Here is a 21,066-nt window from a genome sequence, read left to right as displayed (position 1 = left end):
AGCCTCATGTTGGCATTCGCATAGGTCACACTAGTCACAGAGCCCTGGACACGCTTCAACTGTGGTTTGTGGTGGTACCCAATAGCACCCCACACCATGAGGCCTTGAGTTGGCGGCGTATGTCTTCTCTGTGATGCCGCTCTGCCTGTCTGCGGCGAACCAAAATTCGGTCATCATTTTCAAACAAACAGAACCTGGAATCTTCCAAAAACACTACCTGATGCCGTTCCTGTCCCCAGCGGCGTCGTTCCATACACCACTGCCATCTTGTCTCTCACATTCGTCAAAGGTAGGAGGAGAAGTGTACGACGCGCACTTAACCCATGCCGTAACAAACGGCGACGGTCTGTCACCCCTGATAGTGTACGATGTGTTACACTGTTCCACTGTCGCACCAGAGCCGAGGAGGACTCAGATCTGTCCGACAATGCCTTTCGGCTGATGTGTCGATCTTCTCGGGGAGTGGTCTGGCTGTTGCGTCCTGACCCATCTCGTCGTGTTCTGAGGCCTTTCGTGAACCATTCCGTACACTCCCGTTGCACTGTCGAAACACTTCGTCGCACACGAGCAGCAATTTCACGGATGGATGCATCACTTTCTCTCATGCCAACCATGCGCCCTCTTTCAATCTCGCTGATTTGATGGTACGGTTCGCGCATACATCTATGAGGCATCCTGCAGGTCTGCTCAAGTCACACTAATCCATTACCTTCGTTTTATAGTGCCAGTGAGACGAGCAGGCACATTTTATCGGTAGGTGGTGTTGCGCAGCAATATCATTGTTTACCTTTAACCCGCTGACCGACATCGATCAAATGCTAATCATTACTGTAGAACATACTAATGTACATGTCCTGTCAATATGGACGTGCTACCTTTGGTCGTTCAAAGTGATCTTTTTCTCTGAATATGAGTGTACTTGACGATGTATCCTACACTGTGTGACGAAGCAAGCTGGGATAATTTTAATTCCCCTCTTGTTTTGTCATCTGCCTTCCTAAAATTCAATTTTTCATTTTGACTCAATTAACGTTAACATATTAACGTATAATCTGTATTTTCATAAAACAGAAAGATTGGCCCTTAGTTTTAAAGAATATTATCCCAGATCTAATTTTTTATGTATGTAATTGATTTTCTAATTTATTTCGGCTATTCCTATCTTTCCTTATAGCATGAAATCAGTAACTTTTTCATTACTTAAATTCTGTTGTTGACGTATAAACAAATACTAGTTTTGTACTACTTATAAACATTTGGAAGACGAACTAATAGTATTCTTAAGGTATGTATCTGGATCTATTCAAAAACATTTTAGCAAAGCCAACCCTTGACTAATTCCAAAGTAATTTCCAGTTTCGTCAAAAGTATTGTTTGCGTAACTATATTTGTTAAGTTCAAGATTTGAACAAATAATTCGGACTAATTTTTTAGTACAAGAAACTGTTAAAAAGGACCAATTTTTCGATGTTTTCAGTTAATTTAATTAGCTGAGTTTTAATTGTAATTTCTGTAAATTAAACTTCGAACAATGTGTAGTTTCGGTACCTATTATTGCGAAGATGGGCCCAATATTTGGTCACGAGACAGTCAGTCCATGGTCGAGTTTCAGACGAAGAATTTGTGCTGCTTAGAACGAGAATAACGCATCAACTTAACAGTGAAATAAATGTTCACCAATAGGCCGTATGTTAAAACACAGTGTCTGCTCCATACGTACCTTTATATTCTTCAAGAACTGTGAACTTTGTGGTTAGGTTTTTACTGCTCGTGGATTTTCAACAGTAAACTATTGTAGCAGTATGCGGAGGTTCGCCTGCAAACTATTAATGAGACTTATGGAAAGTTAAACAATAAAGCACTGGACATATTAAATGTGTATATGGGAGGTTGTGGAAAGAGAAAGTAAAAGACGGTGAAACGCAACTGTGCATCTGTCGGCTACATTATTTACAGTAGTCAATGAAAGCAGGTGGAACCCCTAAAACTGCACAGTTAGATTCTTCGAAAACAACATTATCACTTTACCATTCTACATCTGATTCTTCTGCCACCATAACATACTTGCTAGAAGGAATAGCCTCCCTGCAATCGGGATCATTGTCAGTGTCACCTGCCAGGATTTCAGGAAACATTACGGCATATCCCCATTTTCTTGCACCATAGAAGGATTCTGCATTCATTTACTCCTGTAAAAACTGACCATAGATTGACAATGTTGCCTGTAAGCAATATCTGTTTTGCGAAGAATTTTATATACTCCAAATTATACAGAGATAAGATATTTAGCGTTACAACTTACCTTTAGATGTTCTGCTGCTAAATAGATGCAACGATCACCGTGGATCACAAGATACATAGAGTGTAAAATACGTTCACTAACACTTGTTACTACTTCTCCAAACAGTGACGCAACAACTCTTAACTCGGAAGCTTGTTGCTGATAATTTTTGAAACTTGTGTGCTAAATATCTCTGAATGACAGACAACCAATATTTCCCATACGCATCAGTGGCAAGAAAAGGGTAAGAGGGAGTATTCACTTCTTTAAACCACCCCTGAATTCTACATTGAAGGGCCATAATAACTGGTATAGGCATACATATATATGTAAACAAGCAGACTACGGCGCTGCGGTCGACAACGCCTGTATAAAACAAGAGTTTGGCGCAGTCGTTAGATCGGTTACTACAATGCAGGTTATTAATATTTAGTGAGTCTGAACGTGGTGTTATAGTCGGCGCACGAGTGATGGGACACAGCATCTCCGAGGTAGCGATGAAGCGGGGATTTTCCCGTACTACCATTTCACGAGTGTACCGTGAATATCAGGAATCCGGTAAAACATCAAATCTTCGACATCGCTGCGGCCGAAAACATCCTGCAAGATCAGGACCAACGACGAGTGAAGAGAATCGTTCAACGTGACAGAAGAGTAACCCTTCCGCAGATTCCTGCAGATTTCAATGCTGGGCCATCAACAAGTGTCAGCGTGCGAACCATTCAACGCAATATCATTGATATGGGTTTTCGGAGCTGAAAGCCCACTCGTGTACCCTTAATGACTCCACGAAACAAAGCTTTATGCTTCGCCTGGGCACACCAACACCGACATTGGACTGTTGATGACTGGGAACATTTTGCCTTTTTTTCTGACGAGTCTCATTTCAAATTGTATCTAGTGGGTGGACGTGAACGGTTATGAAGACAACCTCATGAATTCATGGACCCTGCATGTCAGCAGGGGACTGTTCAAGCTGGTGGAGGTTCTGTAACGGTGTGGGGCGGGTGCCGTTGGAGTGACATGGGACCCCTGATACGTCTAGATACGACTGTGACAGGTGACACGTACGTAAGCGTTCTGTCTGATCATCTGCATCCATTCGTGTCTACTGTTGGTTCCGACGGACTTGGGCAATTCCAGCAGGACTGTGCGACACCCCACAAGTCCTGAATTGCTACAGAGTGGTTCCAGGAACACTCTTCGTAATTTAAACACTTCTGCTGACCACCAAACTCCCCGTACATGAACATTATTGAGCATATCTGGGATGCTTTGCAATATTCTGTTCAGAAGAGATCTCCACCCCCTCGTACTCTTACGGATTTATGGACAGCCCTGCAAGATTCATGGTATCACTTCCCTCCAGAACTACTTCAGACATTAGTAGAGTCTACGTCACGTTGTGTTGCGGCACTTCTGCTTGCTCGTGGGGGTCCTACACGTTGTTAGGCAGATGTACCAGATTCTTTGGCTCTTCGGTGTATGTTGCTTCAGAGAACGTTGTCAAATACAACAAAATAGGCCGTTGGCGGACACAGCTGAGGATCATACCTGACGGCGTGTGCCCGCCAGCTGCTACAAGGTCACTCAGCGTACTACAGTACATACTGCAACACTACGCATTAATTTGTTTTTCTTGATTCGACTGACGCCGTGTACAGGAAGTCAGGTACAATATCTCGTTTATAGTTCTGAACATCGTACGTTTTTTCAATCAGCCAAAGATATATTGTACTAAACAGAGTGGGGAGTGCCTGTTTAGTTTGTAGGTGACTATTTCGAGGTGTACGGTGTCTGAAATGTAGGACACTAGTGAACCAGACAGTGCTTTGCAATTGCTAAGTATGTATGGGAAGGGGATGTACGTCATAATTGTCTTCTCCTTCCTCTTTCTCGGCACACCCTCCTCCCCATTCTGTCTTTCCATGTTCTCCTTCCCCTCCCAATCAATGTCCTTCTCCCCTGGCTTTCCATCAATTTTTTTTTCTCTCTCTCTCTCTGACGTTTAACCTTCTTTACCGTTATTGCAAACGAAACCTTGGTTAGGAAATGAAATATCTTAAAATGAACAGATAAAAGAATGCGATCATTCGTGGGCACTGTGAAGGGCATGAGGAGGATTTCTGCAGCTGTGGGGTGATGGGAGGATAGTACAATAGCTTCAGTAACAGTGTTGCTCATAGATCTGATCTTTGAATCGCTTTAAATGAACAGGTAAATAGGTTGGGATCATTGGTGTGCATTGTATAGAGTGTCAGGAAGATGTCTGCAGGTGTGGGATGTGTGAGGATAGTAGCTTCAGTGACAGTATTTCACACAGTTTCGATCTGTGAATGGGTGGAATTAGAGTTGGCAATAAATACGACTTGCCTCCATTCAGTTCAAACCAGCTGCGAGAAAGAAAACGAAACCGCATATTTTCACAACGTGGCGTGACACACTTTTCCTCACTGTTTCCTTTAACAGAAAACCTCTACGTTATTCTGCAAAGAAATTTAGACTACAGCCGTGTGAATTGTTATTAGAGTGTTATTTATGTATTAAAATGAAATCGGTCAAGATTTTTTCCACATTTTTGCTAACTACTTTTCCCTACTATATGCATATTTATACAGAGTCAGGAAGCTAAGTCATAACACCCCTTGTATCTCCCCAACCGTAACAGATACAAAGATGCCGTTTGGACAGTGAATTGCAGGGACAGGGGTTACTTGAATACACCACATTTCATGTTTGTGCTATTTTTTATTATACGTAGAGTTATGAAGACATCTTTGGTTTTTTTAAATGCGACCATTTGTTAAATTTTAGTGTAACATGATGGGTTTAAAAAGACGGTTTAAATATGTGTATATCATAATATTTAGGAGAATAGTTTTTGAGACACAGATATGTTCTCGTAACGTGTTCGTCCTTCGAAGCGGCATTGTCCAATGCGACCTTTCCTGTTGACCACTGAGGAATTTAACAGGCAAGGTGACGCACGGGATAGCTGGAGAGAAGGAGTCAAATTAGAGCTTGAAACACAGTTCCTGATCATAGTAATAGTTTACAGGTCACCCTTGGGAGACATTCAAAAATTTCTCTCTCAGCTAGAAACAGTTCTTACTAAACTTTATAGAAACAATAGTAATGTCATCGTATGTGGTGACTTTAACATAAACTTACTCACAAAAAATAACAACCAGAAACTATTAGAATCACTACTGTTAATCTTCAATCTGCTCCCCATGATCTCATTCCCAACAAGAGTATATGGGCACAGCAAGACCGTGACTGATAATCTGTTCCTAGATCCCACAAATTACAATGAAGTGATGACACGGGCAGTAACAAATGGTCTGTCTGATCACGATGGTCAAATGACAACCCTAAAACTTACCAGCAGAAAAACAACACATGGCCATTGTAACCAAGTTAAACATGTTAGATCAATAAATGCTGAATCTACTTGCTTGTTCAGAAATAGTTTATGCCATGAACAATGGGAGGAAGTATACCAGGCTGACACAGTGAATGAGAAGTTCAACTCATTCCTGGACTTATTCCTTAAACATTTTAAAGCTTCTTTCCCCAAAAGTCAGATTAAAATCAAACCAACCTGTAGTGAAAGGAAAGAGTGGGTAACAAGAGTGGGTAACTACTGGCATAAAAATACCATGTAAGAAAAAGAGAGTTCTGTATGTACAACAGAGAACTCGTACAGACCCAGCAGTAAAGTTAGATTACAAGAAATACTGTAAAATTCTAACAAGTGTAATCAAGAAGGCCGAACAATTGCACTATGCACGAAAAATTAGCAATTCAAACAATAAAATAAAAACCATATGGTACATCATAAAAAGTGAGACAAACAGGAACATAAAACCTGACAATAATAAACACAAAGTTGCAGCCTCAGATTTCAACAATTTTTTTCTCTCTGTAGCTCAAAAAACAGTGAATCATAATAAACAGGCTCACACAGAAGCTATTGAACTACTTAACCACATGCAAATAACATCTAAAGTAGCACTTCATTTCGGAAGTACAACCCCTAAAGAAATTGAAAAAATCATAAAATTACTCAAAAACTCAGATTCCTGTGGATGCGATGGCATATCAAGTAGGATTTTAAAATCGTGTGCAGACTTAATCAGTTATATATTGTACTATTTGTGTAACCAATCTATGGAAACTGGTGTGTTCCCAGATAAATTAAAACGTGCAGTAGTGATGCCAATCGACAAAAGTGGAGCAAAGGATGAAATACGCAACTCTCGTCCCAACTCCCTGCAGCCAGTATTCTCAAAGGTATTTGAGAGAATAGTGTATGATAGGATTTATAGTCACACTACACAAAATGGCTTACTAGCTCCTACACAGTTCGGCTTTCGTAAGGGCTCCACAGACAGAGCTATATTTAACCTAACAGATGAAATTTTAGGTGAACTAAATTACAAAAGGTATCCAACGCGGATATTTTGTGACCTTGCAAGGCATTTAATTGTGTAGATCACAACACACTCTTAAAAAAGCTTCCACATTATGGCATTAAAGACAAATCTTTGACTTGGTTAGAATCATACTTACAGAACAGAAAGCAAAGGGTTGTCTTAAGGGGGACAGGAACAGCATTAACATCAGACTGGGGAAATATAAAGTATAGAGTCCCACAGCGCTCAATTCTTGGGCCATTAATTTTCCTGATCTACATTAATGACCTACCAATCACAATTAACAACAGAGCAAAAATAGTAATGTTTGCCGACGATACAAGTATCCTCTTAAAAGGACCCAACTCCACAATGACATTCCTTACTCAAGTACACAAATGGTTCACTGCGAATAGCCTAACCTTAAATATTTCAAAAACCAATATGATACAGTTTCTGACAAAAAATAAAAAAATAAAGCTCCTGAAATACATGCTAACAATCACAAAATTAATGAAACCACACATACAAAATTCCTAGGTTTTTAGAGAGACAGTCACCTAAGATGGAAAGAACAAATTGATCAGTTGGTCAAGAAACTTAGCTCATCGTGCTTTGCACTAAGAGCTCTCCATCAGTTAGTAGACAGAGAAATAATGTTGTTGTTATATTTTGCATATTTCCATTCTGTTCTCTCCTATGGCATAATCTTCTGGGGAAATGCTGCAGGTGTTGAAAAAGTCTTCAGAATACAAAAACGAGCAGTGAGGCTAAAATGTGGGGTCCCTAATGGGACCTCTTGCAGAGGTCTCTTCAAATCTCTCAGGATACTTACCATCACAGGTCAGTATATATACTCACTGATGTTATTTGTAGCCAACAACAGGGAACTGTTTCAGAAAAATTGTGACATCCACAACCATGACACAAGACAGGTGAAAAATTTTCATCAAGGCTCTTCAACTCTCACTAAAGTACATAGGGGAGTTACTGAGTCAGATATAAAGGTCTTCAATAAGCTCCCCATCAACATAAAAAAGGAAATAAATAATATACAGGTTTTCAAAAGGATGCTAAAATTATTTCTCATCGAACAAACTTTCTATAGAATGAATGAATACTTAGAGTTTTGATGCACAAGAGTGGGGGAAACTGCCTAAGAACAGCAAGCACTCCCTTAAAGATAAAGTGTGATGCTGTTACTTGTAGTTTAACTGAAATTGTGGTGATAAAATGTAAATTTATCTGTTTCATTACCAGAAAATGTGAACTCCCACGTATCCCACTCTCTTGAGCATTCACTTAAACCTCTTCTTAAGGAATGCAGTTAAAACTTGTATTCATTCAAACCATGACCATGAAGAAAATTTACTTCCTTATATATGTCAGTAGCATAAAAATATGCACTGTTACTTATTCTCCTATTTTAAACAATCACTTAAACTGTTTTTGGCATAATGCAGGCTTTAATACTGCATGCAAGTAATTGTTCTTGTAAAATGATGATTAGGACAACACAACACCCAGTCCCTGAGCGGAGAAAATCTCCAACCCACCCAGTAATCCAACCCAGGCCCTTAGGATTGACATTCTGTCGCCCTGACCATTCAGCTACCGGGGACGGACGCCTACAAGATGATCCAACGTTTTTTCGACGGGTGCTTTTTACCGATGAAGCGACTTTCACCAACCACGGTAATGTGAATTTGCATAATATGCATTACTGTTCAATAGAGAAATCTCAGTGGCTTCGACAGGTACAGAATAAGCAACCTGGGAGTGTTAACGTGTGGTAGAGCATCGTCGGAAATGTCATTGTAGTGCCGTACGTCATTCCGGGTATACTAAATGGCAATAATTATGCACAGTTCCTGCCAAACGTTCTGCCCATTTTGCTGGAAGAGGTGCCACTAACTATGCGTCAGTGCATGTGGTTCAAACATGACGGCTGTCCTACTCACTCCTCCCGTGTGGCTACAGAGCTGATAAATGAAAAGTTATCGGATTGTTGGATAGGACGACGTGCTGAAGTGAAGTGACCAGCCCGGTCTCCTGATTTGACCCCTCTTGATTCTTTTTTGTGGGGAGCAATCAAACATAAAGTGTATGCTCAAATACCAACTACGCCAGACGATATGAAGCAACGTATCATCGAAGTGTGCGCTGATATCTCACGTGACACCCTCGCAACCGTTCACAAATCATTCGAACGGCGACTACAAATTTGCATTGCAGCAAAGGGGAAGTATTTTGAACACATGGTTCAGTAAAGTTTTGTGTTATGTACAGTATGGATTTTGCATCTTTGTGTGTATTTGCTTCGTACTGTTATCAATAATAAATATTTTCGAATAAAAAACGAATACGTACGAAATAATTGTGACCAATAAGGGCCTCCTCATTTACATTTGTATTTCTGTCACTTAAAATGTATTAACAAAAAAAAAAAATCAAATGCCTCCGAGCACTGTGTAACTTAACATCTGAGGTCATCAGTCCCCTAAACCGAAGGACATCACACACATCCATGCCTGAGGCAGGATTCGAACCTGCAGCAGCGCGGTTCCGGACTCAAGCGCCTAGAACCGCTCGGCCACAACGGCTGGCTATGTATTAACATCTTGCAGTATTTTAATACCGTATGTTGTCTACTATTTTGATATCACAATTGTCAAATAACTGAATAATATTTGCGCGACATCTTCAGTTTATTTTTTCTCAAAATATCGCACTATGTATTACTATTGTCGGGTAAATGGGCGTGTTTGTGTAAGAACGGACTCGCGACGTTTGCCATGTACTCTACATAACAGGAAAGATCGCATTGGACAACGCCGCTTCGAAGGACGAACACGATACGAGAACATATCTGTGTCTCAAAAACTATTCGCCTAAATATTATGATATACACATATTTTAAGTCCATCATGTTACGCTAAAATTTAACATAGGGTTCCATTTAAAAAAAAAAAAAAAAATATCCTCATAGCTCTGGAATAAAACATAGCACAAACATGAAATGTGATGTATTCAAGTAGCACCTGTCCCTGCAATTCACTGTCTAAACGGCATCTTTGTATCTATTACGGTTGGGGAGACGCAAGGGGAGTTATGACTTAGCTGCCTCACCCTGTATATTATGTATGTAATAATAATATATTTGAGTACCATGTAAAAATCTGAAGTAGATCTGTTCAGAACTTCCCGAGTTTTTTGCTAACATCGTTTCCCCTTTGCGTATTACATATATGTCTATGTACCATATATTTAAGAAATACCTGAAGAAAATCGATTCGGAAGTTTTCGTGATTTAAACACCGACTTGTCTTTGTATAGTGGTATAGACTTTAAGTATGTATTTATATTGTATGCATATTAAAAACGTGTAGCCCATCTCATTCCGAAGGTTTATTAGTGAGGTAAATCTGTCAAGAACTTTTCGCACCCACCCGCACACACACACACGCACACACACACACACACACACACACACACACACTCATACACTGATGAGCCAAGACCTTATGACCATCTACTTTAGGAAAGCAAATTCAGTAGTGATTCTGCGTGCCATGGATTCGGCAAGTACTGATAGGTTTCCAGAGGTTTGCGCCACCAGGCGCCTACACACGGGTCGCACACTTCCCGTAATTTACGGGCGAGTGGTTAGTGGGCGCGTATCTGGCGCTCGATAGCATCCCAGTTGGGTTTCATCGGATTCAGCTAAGACGAATTTGATGGCCAAGACATTAACAAGAGTTCCCTACGTTGCTCTTCAAATTATTGTAGCATGGTTCTGGCCTTGTGATAGTGAAGCAAACCAAGCGCTGTATCATGTGTGAGATACGGAGGCGAGCGAGTGCGCCGGGACACCCCAGTTCACTGCTAGTAACGCCACGTCACCTTAACGCGTCTGCATGTAGCGCAAAAGTATTGCACCACAATTTAGTGTGAAATTAAAAATCAAAATTTATGTTTAAAACTTCGTTAAATTATAGTTTAGTGTAGTAATGTTCGAAATACCAAGTCTTGATGTTCTAAACTTAATAGTTTACGGAAAAATGCCGTTTTAAGTGAAAAATCAGAGGCGATAAATAATGACACTAGGATGCCAGAATTTGGTCAGAAGGCGCAGTTAGAAGTTATAAATAAGTGATGCTGGTTTCCAAAACAATAAAACAAAAATTAAAGCCAGAATCCACGTTTTTTGGAAAAATCAGAGGCGCTAAATAATGGAATTAGAAACTTCGAAATTTGTTTTATGCTTCAGTACACATCAAAAGTAATAACAGAGAGTCCACGTTAATCTACCTCTTATAGTTTTTGAGTAATTAAAAAAACTAATTTTGTAACTAAAATGAACCTAAGTGTTGTAGATTAAGTACTTGAAATTTTAATGATAGAGGATTTTAGTTAAACCATATGATCAAATATATCAAATAATAGAGCTACACCAAGTTTAAGACTTGTAACATAAATAGCTACTGATATAAGTCTTAGCAAAGGTATGGTTCAGAGGTAACAATCTATCGTTAGTTCCACTAAATAAATTCTATTAAGCAAAGTTTTCATTCTAGCGAGCTGAAACTTTCTACGTGCTTTCAAACTGCTTATCTGTATACCAGCAAAAATTAAGAAGTTTCTGAAGTACTTGGTAACTATATTATTAAAGATTATGTGCCCGAGATAGCGGTCGTTTGTAGACTGCCGCCGTATGCAAATAGACAGAGACAACAGATGTTTTCTCGGCTGACCGCACCCGCACCTTATAAATACACCCCCTGAAGCAGTAGAGAAGGTTCACTTCGCTCTCAGACACTGTGAGGTCCACGTCAGTTAAACGTCTGGTCGCGCTCTGCCTCGGATGACGTCAGAGCCGAGTTGTGAAAAGTGCGTATTTGACAGTGGAAACGGATAGTGAACTCGCGATGACGGTACACCGTCCTGGATCGTTTAGAATTCGGTAAAATAACTGTTAGTGTGCCGTCCGTGTGAAATTCAATTCCGCGTGGCAAGTGGTGAATTTATTTCCACTTTTATGGCGAGCATTAATTTTTGAACATTTATTGCTAACTTTCAATTGAGAGATGTTAGTCAGGGCGAAAAACAATCTGGTAGGAAGTTACCATAGAGGTCGCCTCTGAACTGCTAAAGGTGCTGTTAGATTAGAAAGACTTGTTTTCAATTGAACATAACACAATTTTAAGTGTTGTTTGTGAGAAACTTTAATTAAATTAAATCTTGATTGGAACTTTCAACTTTTACTGAATTCATAGTCCTGATCCCGCAAAGAAATGGGAAACAGAAACTTTTCTTTCAGTGGGCTGGACTGGAATGTGGCCGTGCAGACTGGAAACTACGGTTAGTATGTTTCCCTTCGCTTTCTAGCTGACCACCAAATTAGTTGACAGGATCAAGTGATTAAAGACGGCATCAAAACTGTAAACCAGTGAAGTAGCTTACTCGCCGCCCGACAATAGGAGCAATTATCCTGCTGGAAGATGCCACCGCTGTTGGGGAAGACATCAAGCATAGCTACGGGGTTACCAGTTCTCCCTAATAATATTCATATTGTCCACAGCTATCATGAAGCCTTTGATTACTGCTGCAGGTCCCTTGGAAGCTCATGTGAATGTTCCCCATAACATAAAACTGCTCCCACCATCCTGCGTCGGTGGTGCAATGCATGTTTCGAGCAGGCGTTCGCTTGGATGATGCCGTATCTGGACACGACCATCGATCTATTTCGATGATCCCATCTCCACTGTAATCATAACTGATGATGCTGTTGGGTCAACAAGGGAACACATAGGCGTTCTCTGCTGCAGAACACCGTGTTCAACACTCTGCACTGAACGGTGTGCTTCAAACACTGGTACGTGTGTCACCACTGCACTCTGTAGTCCGATCTGCCACAGGTCGCTGACTATTATGCTTTAAAGAGAGGGCAAGTCCCCGATGCCCATGTTCCGTGATGAGGTTGGGTCGTCCAATTTGTTGTAGCCTAATAGTGGTTCAGCATTCTCCAATCACTTTCCATAGACACACAAGACAGTAATATGCAACACCTTTGCCGTTTCCAAGATGCTCCCTCCCAGGCACTGGACCACAACAATCTGGCTTTTGCCAAAGACGCTTAACTCGGCGGGTTTCCGCAATTGCACCACTTACCGGCGTTTTGGATCATCAGTGTATATTAAAGTAATATGTGACCAAAATCCACCCGAATGTTCATTAGAGTGTAATTCAAAAATTTCAAATAAATTGATCAAGAATTTTTCGAGACTTTTGCTAACGATAGTAAGCAACAAGAAGTCTGTATGGCTCTAACTAAGCTAGACAAAGAATCGAACTCAGCTTGGTGGACAGATTTCTTGCTGCTTCAGCGCTGTGTCAGAGATCATCAGTAATAATGGTTGGTGAGCGGTAGCATGCCAGTCTCTCGGCAGTCCATTACTGGATGTTTTCAGTGGTTGATAGATTCGGAAAAGGGGCTGGTTAGGGTAACAGTTGAACACCCACTGTATCAAGGTTGGTCAGGACAGCAAGAGCAACAAGCAGTCTTGCATGATCTTGGTGGATGATGTCACAGTGACATCGAAGACAGAGCACAGCCATCAGCCTTGACACGTCGTCATGGAGAGACTAGTGTCCACATTACCAGCTGAAACAGAAGTTGTTGTATTCTATACTCAATGGCGCCCTGTACCAACGCACAAGATGCTGGGCCCTAGTGATAGTGATGATTCCAATCTGGCAACATTCATTTTCCTAAGAGAATTCACACATGGATACTTCCTTCTGTGATGCTCAATGCAAAACTGTGACTGCTCTGCAAAAACAACATATTGCCACTTCTGTATTCAGAGTTGTTATTGAGTGCACCACTATCGGTGTTCCTACCTCTGCTACCACATCAAGATGAGCTATTTTGTCAGTTCATGGTGCTCAATATATCAACGAGACCAGTTCTTGACTCAATGTATATAACGTGGCTGCACAATCGAGTACCATACAGCACACAGTTTGCATGGTCTCAAAAAATGGCTCTGAGTACTATGGGACTTAACTTCTGAGGTCATCAGTTCCCTAGAACTTAGAACTGATTAAACCTAACTAACCTAAGGACATCACACACATCCATGCCCGAGACAGGATTCGAACCTGTAACTGTAGCGGTCGCACGGTTCCAGACTGAAGCGCCTAGAACCGCTTGGCCACACCGGCCAGCTTGCCTGGTCCCTCGAGCACTGTATTCCAGTCAGCGTAAGTTGATCACATGGTCTAGGGGTAGCATCTTTGATTAGTAATGAACACGTAGTCGGTCCTGAGTCCGAAAGCCGCCATCACATAAATTTTGATTAATAAGCAGCACTGGCGACCGAAGACTTCTGGCATAATAAGTCACCCTAATTCGGCCAATGGCCTTGTCAAAGAGGGCGGAGGAGCGGACAGAGGTTCAGTGCACTCTCTTGTCCTAGGGGTAGAAAACTGCCCCTAAAGGCGGATGAATCAGTAATGATCAACGTCGTGAGGATGCGGAAGGAAATTGAAACCACTGCATTAAAGACACATAATGTGTATCGAGAGGACATGCGGCCTGTTACTGAAAAAGTATCATGATGATCTCTCTATAGGCAAAAGATTCCAGAGTAGAGAGTAGTTCCCCATTGGATCTCCAGGATGGGACTGCCAACGAGGAGATGATCATGATGATCATGAGAAAAAGATCGAGTAACCAAAAAAAAAAAAAAAAGAAAGGGATAACATACTATGAGCTGGGACATGGAATGTCAGCAAAAGCTTGAACGTGGTAGGAAAGCTACAAAATCTAAACAGGGAAATGTAAAGGCTCAGTCTAGGTACAGTAGGGGTCAGTAAAGTGAAATGGAAAGAAGGATTTCTTATCAGATGAGCATAGGGTAATAAAAACAGTAGCAGAAAATGGTATAATTGAAGTACGATTCATTACAAATAGGAAGGTAGGACATAGAGTGTGTTACTGCCAACAGTTCAGTGATAGGGTTTTTCTTATCAAAATCGACAGCAAACAGATACAGACAACGATATATTAGGTATACATGTCGACATCGCAAGCTGAAGATTAAAAGATAGAAAAATTATATGAGGATACTGGAATGGTAATACAGTAGTAAAGGTAGTGGGGGACTGGAATGCAGATGCAGGGAAAGGAACAGAGGAAAAGGTTACAGGAGAATATGGGCTTGGGACAGAGAACGAGAGAGGAGAAAGACTGAGTTCTGCAATACATTTCAGTTAGTAATAGCGAATACTCTGTTCAAGAACCACAGGAGGAGGAGGTATAGTTGGAAAAGGCCAGGTGATACTGGAAGATTTCATTGAGATTACATCATGGTCAGACAGAGATTTCGAAATCAGATACTGGATTATAAAGTGTAGCTAGGAGCAGATATAGACTCAGAATCTTCTGGCACTGACAGCACCAGAAGTGAAGCTTGTATGTAGCACAGTTAAAATATAAACTTGTCTCTCATAGAGGGATCTTGGAGTCATTGTTGTAATTGGAACTGTTATGTTTCTTGCCAGGCCAAATAAAATTTTCTCTTTTGTCTCAATAACAAGCTGTTAACGATGGATAATGTTACACAGGATATCGGTAAAGAAATCATATTTTGTGGAATGGTGTCATGATAAACACAAAAAAAAAAATGGTACAGAATTTCTACAGTGTAGAAATGAATGAGGATTCCATTAAGCCCTTTTGGGGATAATATTATGTTATATTCTACAACAGAAAAATGGGACTGTACATTTCAACAAATTTTCAGTTCATCATGTTATCTCATGTTGAAATTCCCTTTTAAAAATTAGATACTTAACAAAACATCATTACATTCTCAATCATTCACATATTACATATATTTCATTGACATATTTCATACTATTTCATGATATTTTGAGTGAATAACTTGAAATTTTATATATCATAATAAAACTATTAGTGGATTCAGTATCACATCTGAATATTGCAATAAATTGCTGAAACTGATAATTTACTTATTGTAATAATTCAGTGATTCTGGCATAACAAGCGATCATATAAAAATTTGTAAGCTCATACGCTCCCATTTGACATCAGTTTTCAGATTCTTGAATTTGCTCAGAAATATTGTTTGGAAAGTTTTGACATTTGGACTGATTAGACAGTACATCTTTACTTTTTCATCTCTTCTGTCCTTCTCCCAGTTTATTGAACAAAATCCTCAATTTTGTTCCTTTCCCTCTTTTTGTCAACCCAAAGCAGTTTTGCACATACTTTGTGACCTAAAATATCTGGAGTCAAGTAGGAAGTACAATTGTAGCTTCTGTGTTGGTGCAGCTCATATACTGATATCTAATAATGTCTGCTTCACTTGTTACCTTTATGGCAGTTGCAGACACCTTTAAATATTTCTCTAGTATTACCAGCAGTTGATTCATCAATCAAAATGAATAGCATTAAGTCAAAATTTGTCAGACTGAAAATTAAATGGAAATACAGCAAATACATTAAACTAGCCTATATCTAGATCTGTCACAATCTGAAGGAAGTAATGTTAGGATATAAGATCTGATCAACATTAATATCACTACCACAGTTGTGCTTATAGGAAGCATCATTTTATATTTTAAGGAACCATGCATACTTTGGAGACTGCGTGATCAAATGTTAAACTATGAGTCCAAAGGTCTCAGGTTCTCAGGTTCAGTCCTAAGTGAGTACCAGTATTTTGCCACTCACTTATCACTTCTTTCAGCTCTGTAAATGTTTATGTAAAAAAGTAGAGTTGTACCATGATTTAGAGTCCACATTAAATTGTAGGTCCTGCAATGTCTGACAGAAAGCTAGAGGAAGGCAAATGCAGACTACCTTCAACAGGAACATTAATTACCAAATTAGCCTTCAACTCACAGACAGTTACCTTGTTAACTAAGGAAAATATTTGACAAAAATACTTAATACACATTTGATTCTCAATACTGCTGAATCAGAGTGAACTATTTTAATCACTGAGATACCACAACTGGGGCTCAGTTTCGTCAGATCCAAGAACAACAAAGGCATACAGATGTAGAAATGTCAGTCACAGGTTTTGGTATGATAATTATGGTATCTGAAACAAACAGAAAAAAACATATAAAAATTTCACATTATCAAGAATATGATCTTTCAGAATTAAAGAAGAAAATAAGGAAACCACATATAGCAGATTAGACATCAAACAGCGAAACTCAAAACCAAAGCATGAAGAGGTTTCACAATATCACAGAGGGATATTTGAATAAATAAATGAATGAATGAGAATATTTATTGATGATTTGAAGAGGATGAATAGAAATCTGTGATTAAATTGTAAATCCTTGTCATGAAATAATTTCTCAGCTTTCGTCTTGAATATGCCACTCCTGAATTTGATTTCACCAAGAGCTTATATTTTATCTCAAATACAAATTGAAATGGAATATATTTGCAAATATAGACTTTTCCTTATTTTTCACTATTGTAATCCAAAATTAAATTTCTGGAAATGGGACATATGATTAATTTACATAAAATGTCAAGACTTCTTCAAATTTTGAGAAATTAAAAAAAATAGTCTTCTAAGGAAACAACATTTTATCTCATTAATGATGTTCTTTGTTAATTAGAATTCACTGCTTTCCTGTTGGATATGATCATTGACAGAGTCCAACACTGTAATGTAGCAAGTCAAATGCAGGCTCTAAGAAGCACAAGTATTTACCAGTTGTAATTGCAAGTTCATTCCCTTGCAGAATGCATCTCACACAGAAGAAGACTTCCATATTCAAGATTACCAACAATCTTGTCTTTTCTATATTTGCCTTTCATTGCTAAATACAATTTCTTATACTGGCTCAGAAATAATCCTTTTTACCTTAATTATTTTACCCATTCCTTCTTTATTCTTAGTTGGGCTAGCTATGCATGGATGAAAAATAATAGTTTAATCTCCAAAGTCAGTATCTTTATGTTTAGAATGTTTTATCTATCTCCTTACACAGCTAGCAGTATTGTACAGGTCACCATACTTCTTTTAGTTTGAATGCTATTCTTTTCAACCAAATATACGCATCTAGCAGTGTAGGAGCATTCATTATTATCCTTCTTTGCAGTATGCCACTCTCATATGAGTCCATCTCCTAATGAATCACATACATAATCTGAGAGTGAAATCTTGGTATTTGGCACTTTTTGCTTCACTAGCAAAAGATTAAATCTTACACTATCAGACTCAGCTGTTTGACTAGTTGATTTAATGTTTGTGTAATAAGAAGCAACAATATGAATTAGGACTGGGTGTTAATCACCATATAGGGAAGATGTTCAGTGGCAGGCAAGTTCATTTAAAAGTAGACTGTTGGATATTTTTCAGCTATTGGACAGTCTTTCATCAGATGAAGAAAATACATACTCACACACATGATCACACAAAATAGTGATCTCAGCTAGGATGGGTGATGGAGGTACAGAAGAGGCCTTAGTTGGTGAGGGGGAGAGATATCAGTACACTGTACCATACTGATGCCTGTAGGAGTGTGCAGAGACCTCTACACTGTGATTAGCAATTCAAATTTTTTTTATTCCATTGTTCGTCACAGGAAACAAATAGCTTCCTGGGCAGATGTAAATATCATAAATTCATAATAGGAAACATTAATTATAAAATCAACTTAATATAGATTATTTGACTATTCATTTCTCAGTTGTCAATAATGACCTTACAGTATCAGTTGTTGCTTGCAGAGGTATATCAAATACCACTAATCAAGGATGTTAGTCCCACAAAATATTATAAAAGTGGAGGATTAGCATGGAAGCAACACAAGTACTTCACAAATACAGCTTAACACATAATATTGCCTAAACCACTCTTATACCATTTCAGTGGTTGAATACCAACTTGTACATCTGTGCAATTAATGTTGTGTTTAATTAAGTGGTGTGTCTTATTTCTTACTGTCTCTAAGCTTATCCCAACCATTTGTTCCTTAATATATCACTTGTAGCATCTATTTGTCATCACAGTGTAATACAAGAAGAAAAGCTTTTACAGGGCAGAAATCAAGAAGAGTCAGATCTAAAGCTGCTTCTGTATGATCTCCAGCAATCTAGATCCAGATTCTACTCACACTTTAGTCCTTTAAGATAACCACCAAACAGTTTCAGAAAGGGAAAGCTTGTGGTCAGTGAACCAGCACTCCACTAAAGGAAGATTTACTGCAAATGTCTCCAGCCTTTTCCACTGTGAAAGGCACTAAACAAACTGAAAACTGAGTTCTTCATCAGCAAGGCAAATTAAGAACAGTGACACACACTCTTCTTCAGAGAGTCTATTAAAATGGAGCAATCAACTTTGGATGAAGACTTGCATGAAGAAATGAAAATTACAGATATGATTTTCAACGGATATCATTTAATTTGTTAATGAAACCAAGTAAGTCTACTACATTTACATTAAGAGGCGCAGAACTAATGAAAAACTTCTTCATCTTCTTCTACTTCTTCTTCACTTCATGGAGTATATTACAGACTGTTCCAACTAATTAAACTCGTATATATAATTACTAAATACCAAGATTAACTATCAGTATATGTTGTATGTGATCAGCAGGTCAATAATCATGTCTTCAGTTCCTCACATCCCCCAGTAAATGGTATTTTCATTATGTTGTTAAGCAAATAGAATGTATTTAGCGCTCTGAATGTCTCCATTCATTGCTCTGAAATGAAATTACTTCCTACCCTTATGTTGTACCATAAGGGTTTACACTGCCTCAAACAATGAAATGACCAATGGAGTCATAAATTGCAAATCCTCCGATGGTTTCTGCATGGCACTTCATATGTTTTTACCTTCATGTCAGTGTACATTCATGGAACTGATGTCTGTCAAAATCAATGGCAATGTTTTTAAGTGCTGCTCATGGCAAAATATACCAACCATCTTCCTATGAGCTCTCTATGAGTTGAGAACAGTGCTAAATAATGTTCCACACTATGCAATAAATGGTTGAAACTGACTATCTCTACAGAATATTAAGATTTGCAGGCATTTGGAAAGAATCTGAGAGCACTTCTTATTGGTTGTGCATTCTCTAAAGCAGCTTACAAGAATGAATCTCAAATACTCTTATTGGAAAATATTGACTGGTAATTATAGTAATAACTTATATCCAAACATAATTTTTACATACAAAAATCGATCGTATACCAACCTAATATGACCACACACTGAATGTGACTAATATTAGCTATTATTTATAATGTTATATAAATTAACTGTGTCATGTCAGTCATATGTAGACATTTTCTGATTTGGCAAGTCAGTGGTTTTTGTACAGGCATGACACTTAAGTATATGAAGAAAAGACAATGTTTCATAAAGTATAAATCAGCATTTCCAAATCTGCTGCTAATGACTCTCACCCCATATTTGTACTAAAACATTATATTCCTATCTTTCAGATACCTATTTCTACGCTGGATTCAGTAAATCAGCTCCTGAATAATGTGGGCTGACAACAAAATCTTTATGGTCAAGACATAACAAATTATGTACACACCACATGTCAGGTGTCATGTGATTGCTTGTTTACATATTTCAGACATATAATAATGGTGATACTAGATTTTAAATCACTAGCAATGTTTCTAACCTTTTTATGTTCCAGAATATTTATTTGCATATTTCTATTGTACTTCAGAATATATAAAATATGCTGAATAAATACACTGTTTCCATATATTATTTATCTTCTAAATTATTTGTTTTCCAAATGACATCCTTAATTGTTAGCTATTACCCTATGGTTTTTGGTGTTGCAAGTATGTTTCTACTAAAAAAGGACTTGATAGAAGATATTTCATTATTTAACAATCCAAAATATAACAAATTTTGATAGTCACAACAACACAAATTAATGGCTTTCCATAACACTCTAAATTACTATTATTTCTTTTTCCTTTTTACTCAGAGTTGGCTGGTAACCTTCTGTTACACAGTAAAAGGCATCAAATTTATCTGTAGAGATATTATTCTAGCCTCACTTATGTTTGGTGGTTCACTAAAATCAATGATTGAAATTGTTGAACAGACATCAGTCTCAACTATTGGTTTGTTATGTGTAAGACAACTAACAAAGGCAAGGGAATTCTTGTATTGTACTTAAAAAAAGAGGAAAAAAGAAAAAGAAAGGAGGGAAGTGTGAGTTACTTAGCTTGTCTCTTCATTGAACTTTCCTGGAACTTCTTGTTATTTGCTCAGTACCTATCTAGTTCAATGATGAGAGATCCAAATATCCTTGTTCATGTATTAATTTTTG

At 38.6% G+C, this 21,066-nt stretch overlaps 1 protein-coding gene across 1 annotated transcript in view; it reads left to right on the top strand.

The window, feature by feature from the left end:
• Positions 1-20,489, top strand: part of LOC126474960 (uncharacterized) — a 159,502-nt gene extending 139,013 nt beyond the window's left edge. The window contains exon 6 of the mRNA XM_050102485.1: positions 20,210-20,489. Within this exon, the coding sequence (XP_049958442.1) occupies positions 20,210-20,263 (54 nt within the window). The 3' untranslated portion in view covers positions 20,264-20,489. The remainder of the gene's footprint in view (positions 1-20,209) is intronic.
• Positions 20,490-21,066: the final 577 nt, after the last annotated feature.

This window comes from Schistocerca serialis, chromosome 4 (assembly GCF_023864345.2).
Source record: "Schistocerca serialis cubense isolate TAMUIC-IGC-003099 chromosome 4, iqSchSeri2.2, whole genome shotgun sequence".
In the NCBI taxonomy this organism is placed as follows: domain Eukaryota; kingdom Metazoa; phylum Arthropoda; class Insecta; order Orthoptera; family Acrididae; genus Schistocerca; species Schistocerca serialis.
The sequence above is the reverse complement of the archived record's forward strand: the minus strand, read 5'-3'. Positions and strand labels throughout refer to the sequence as shown.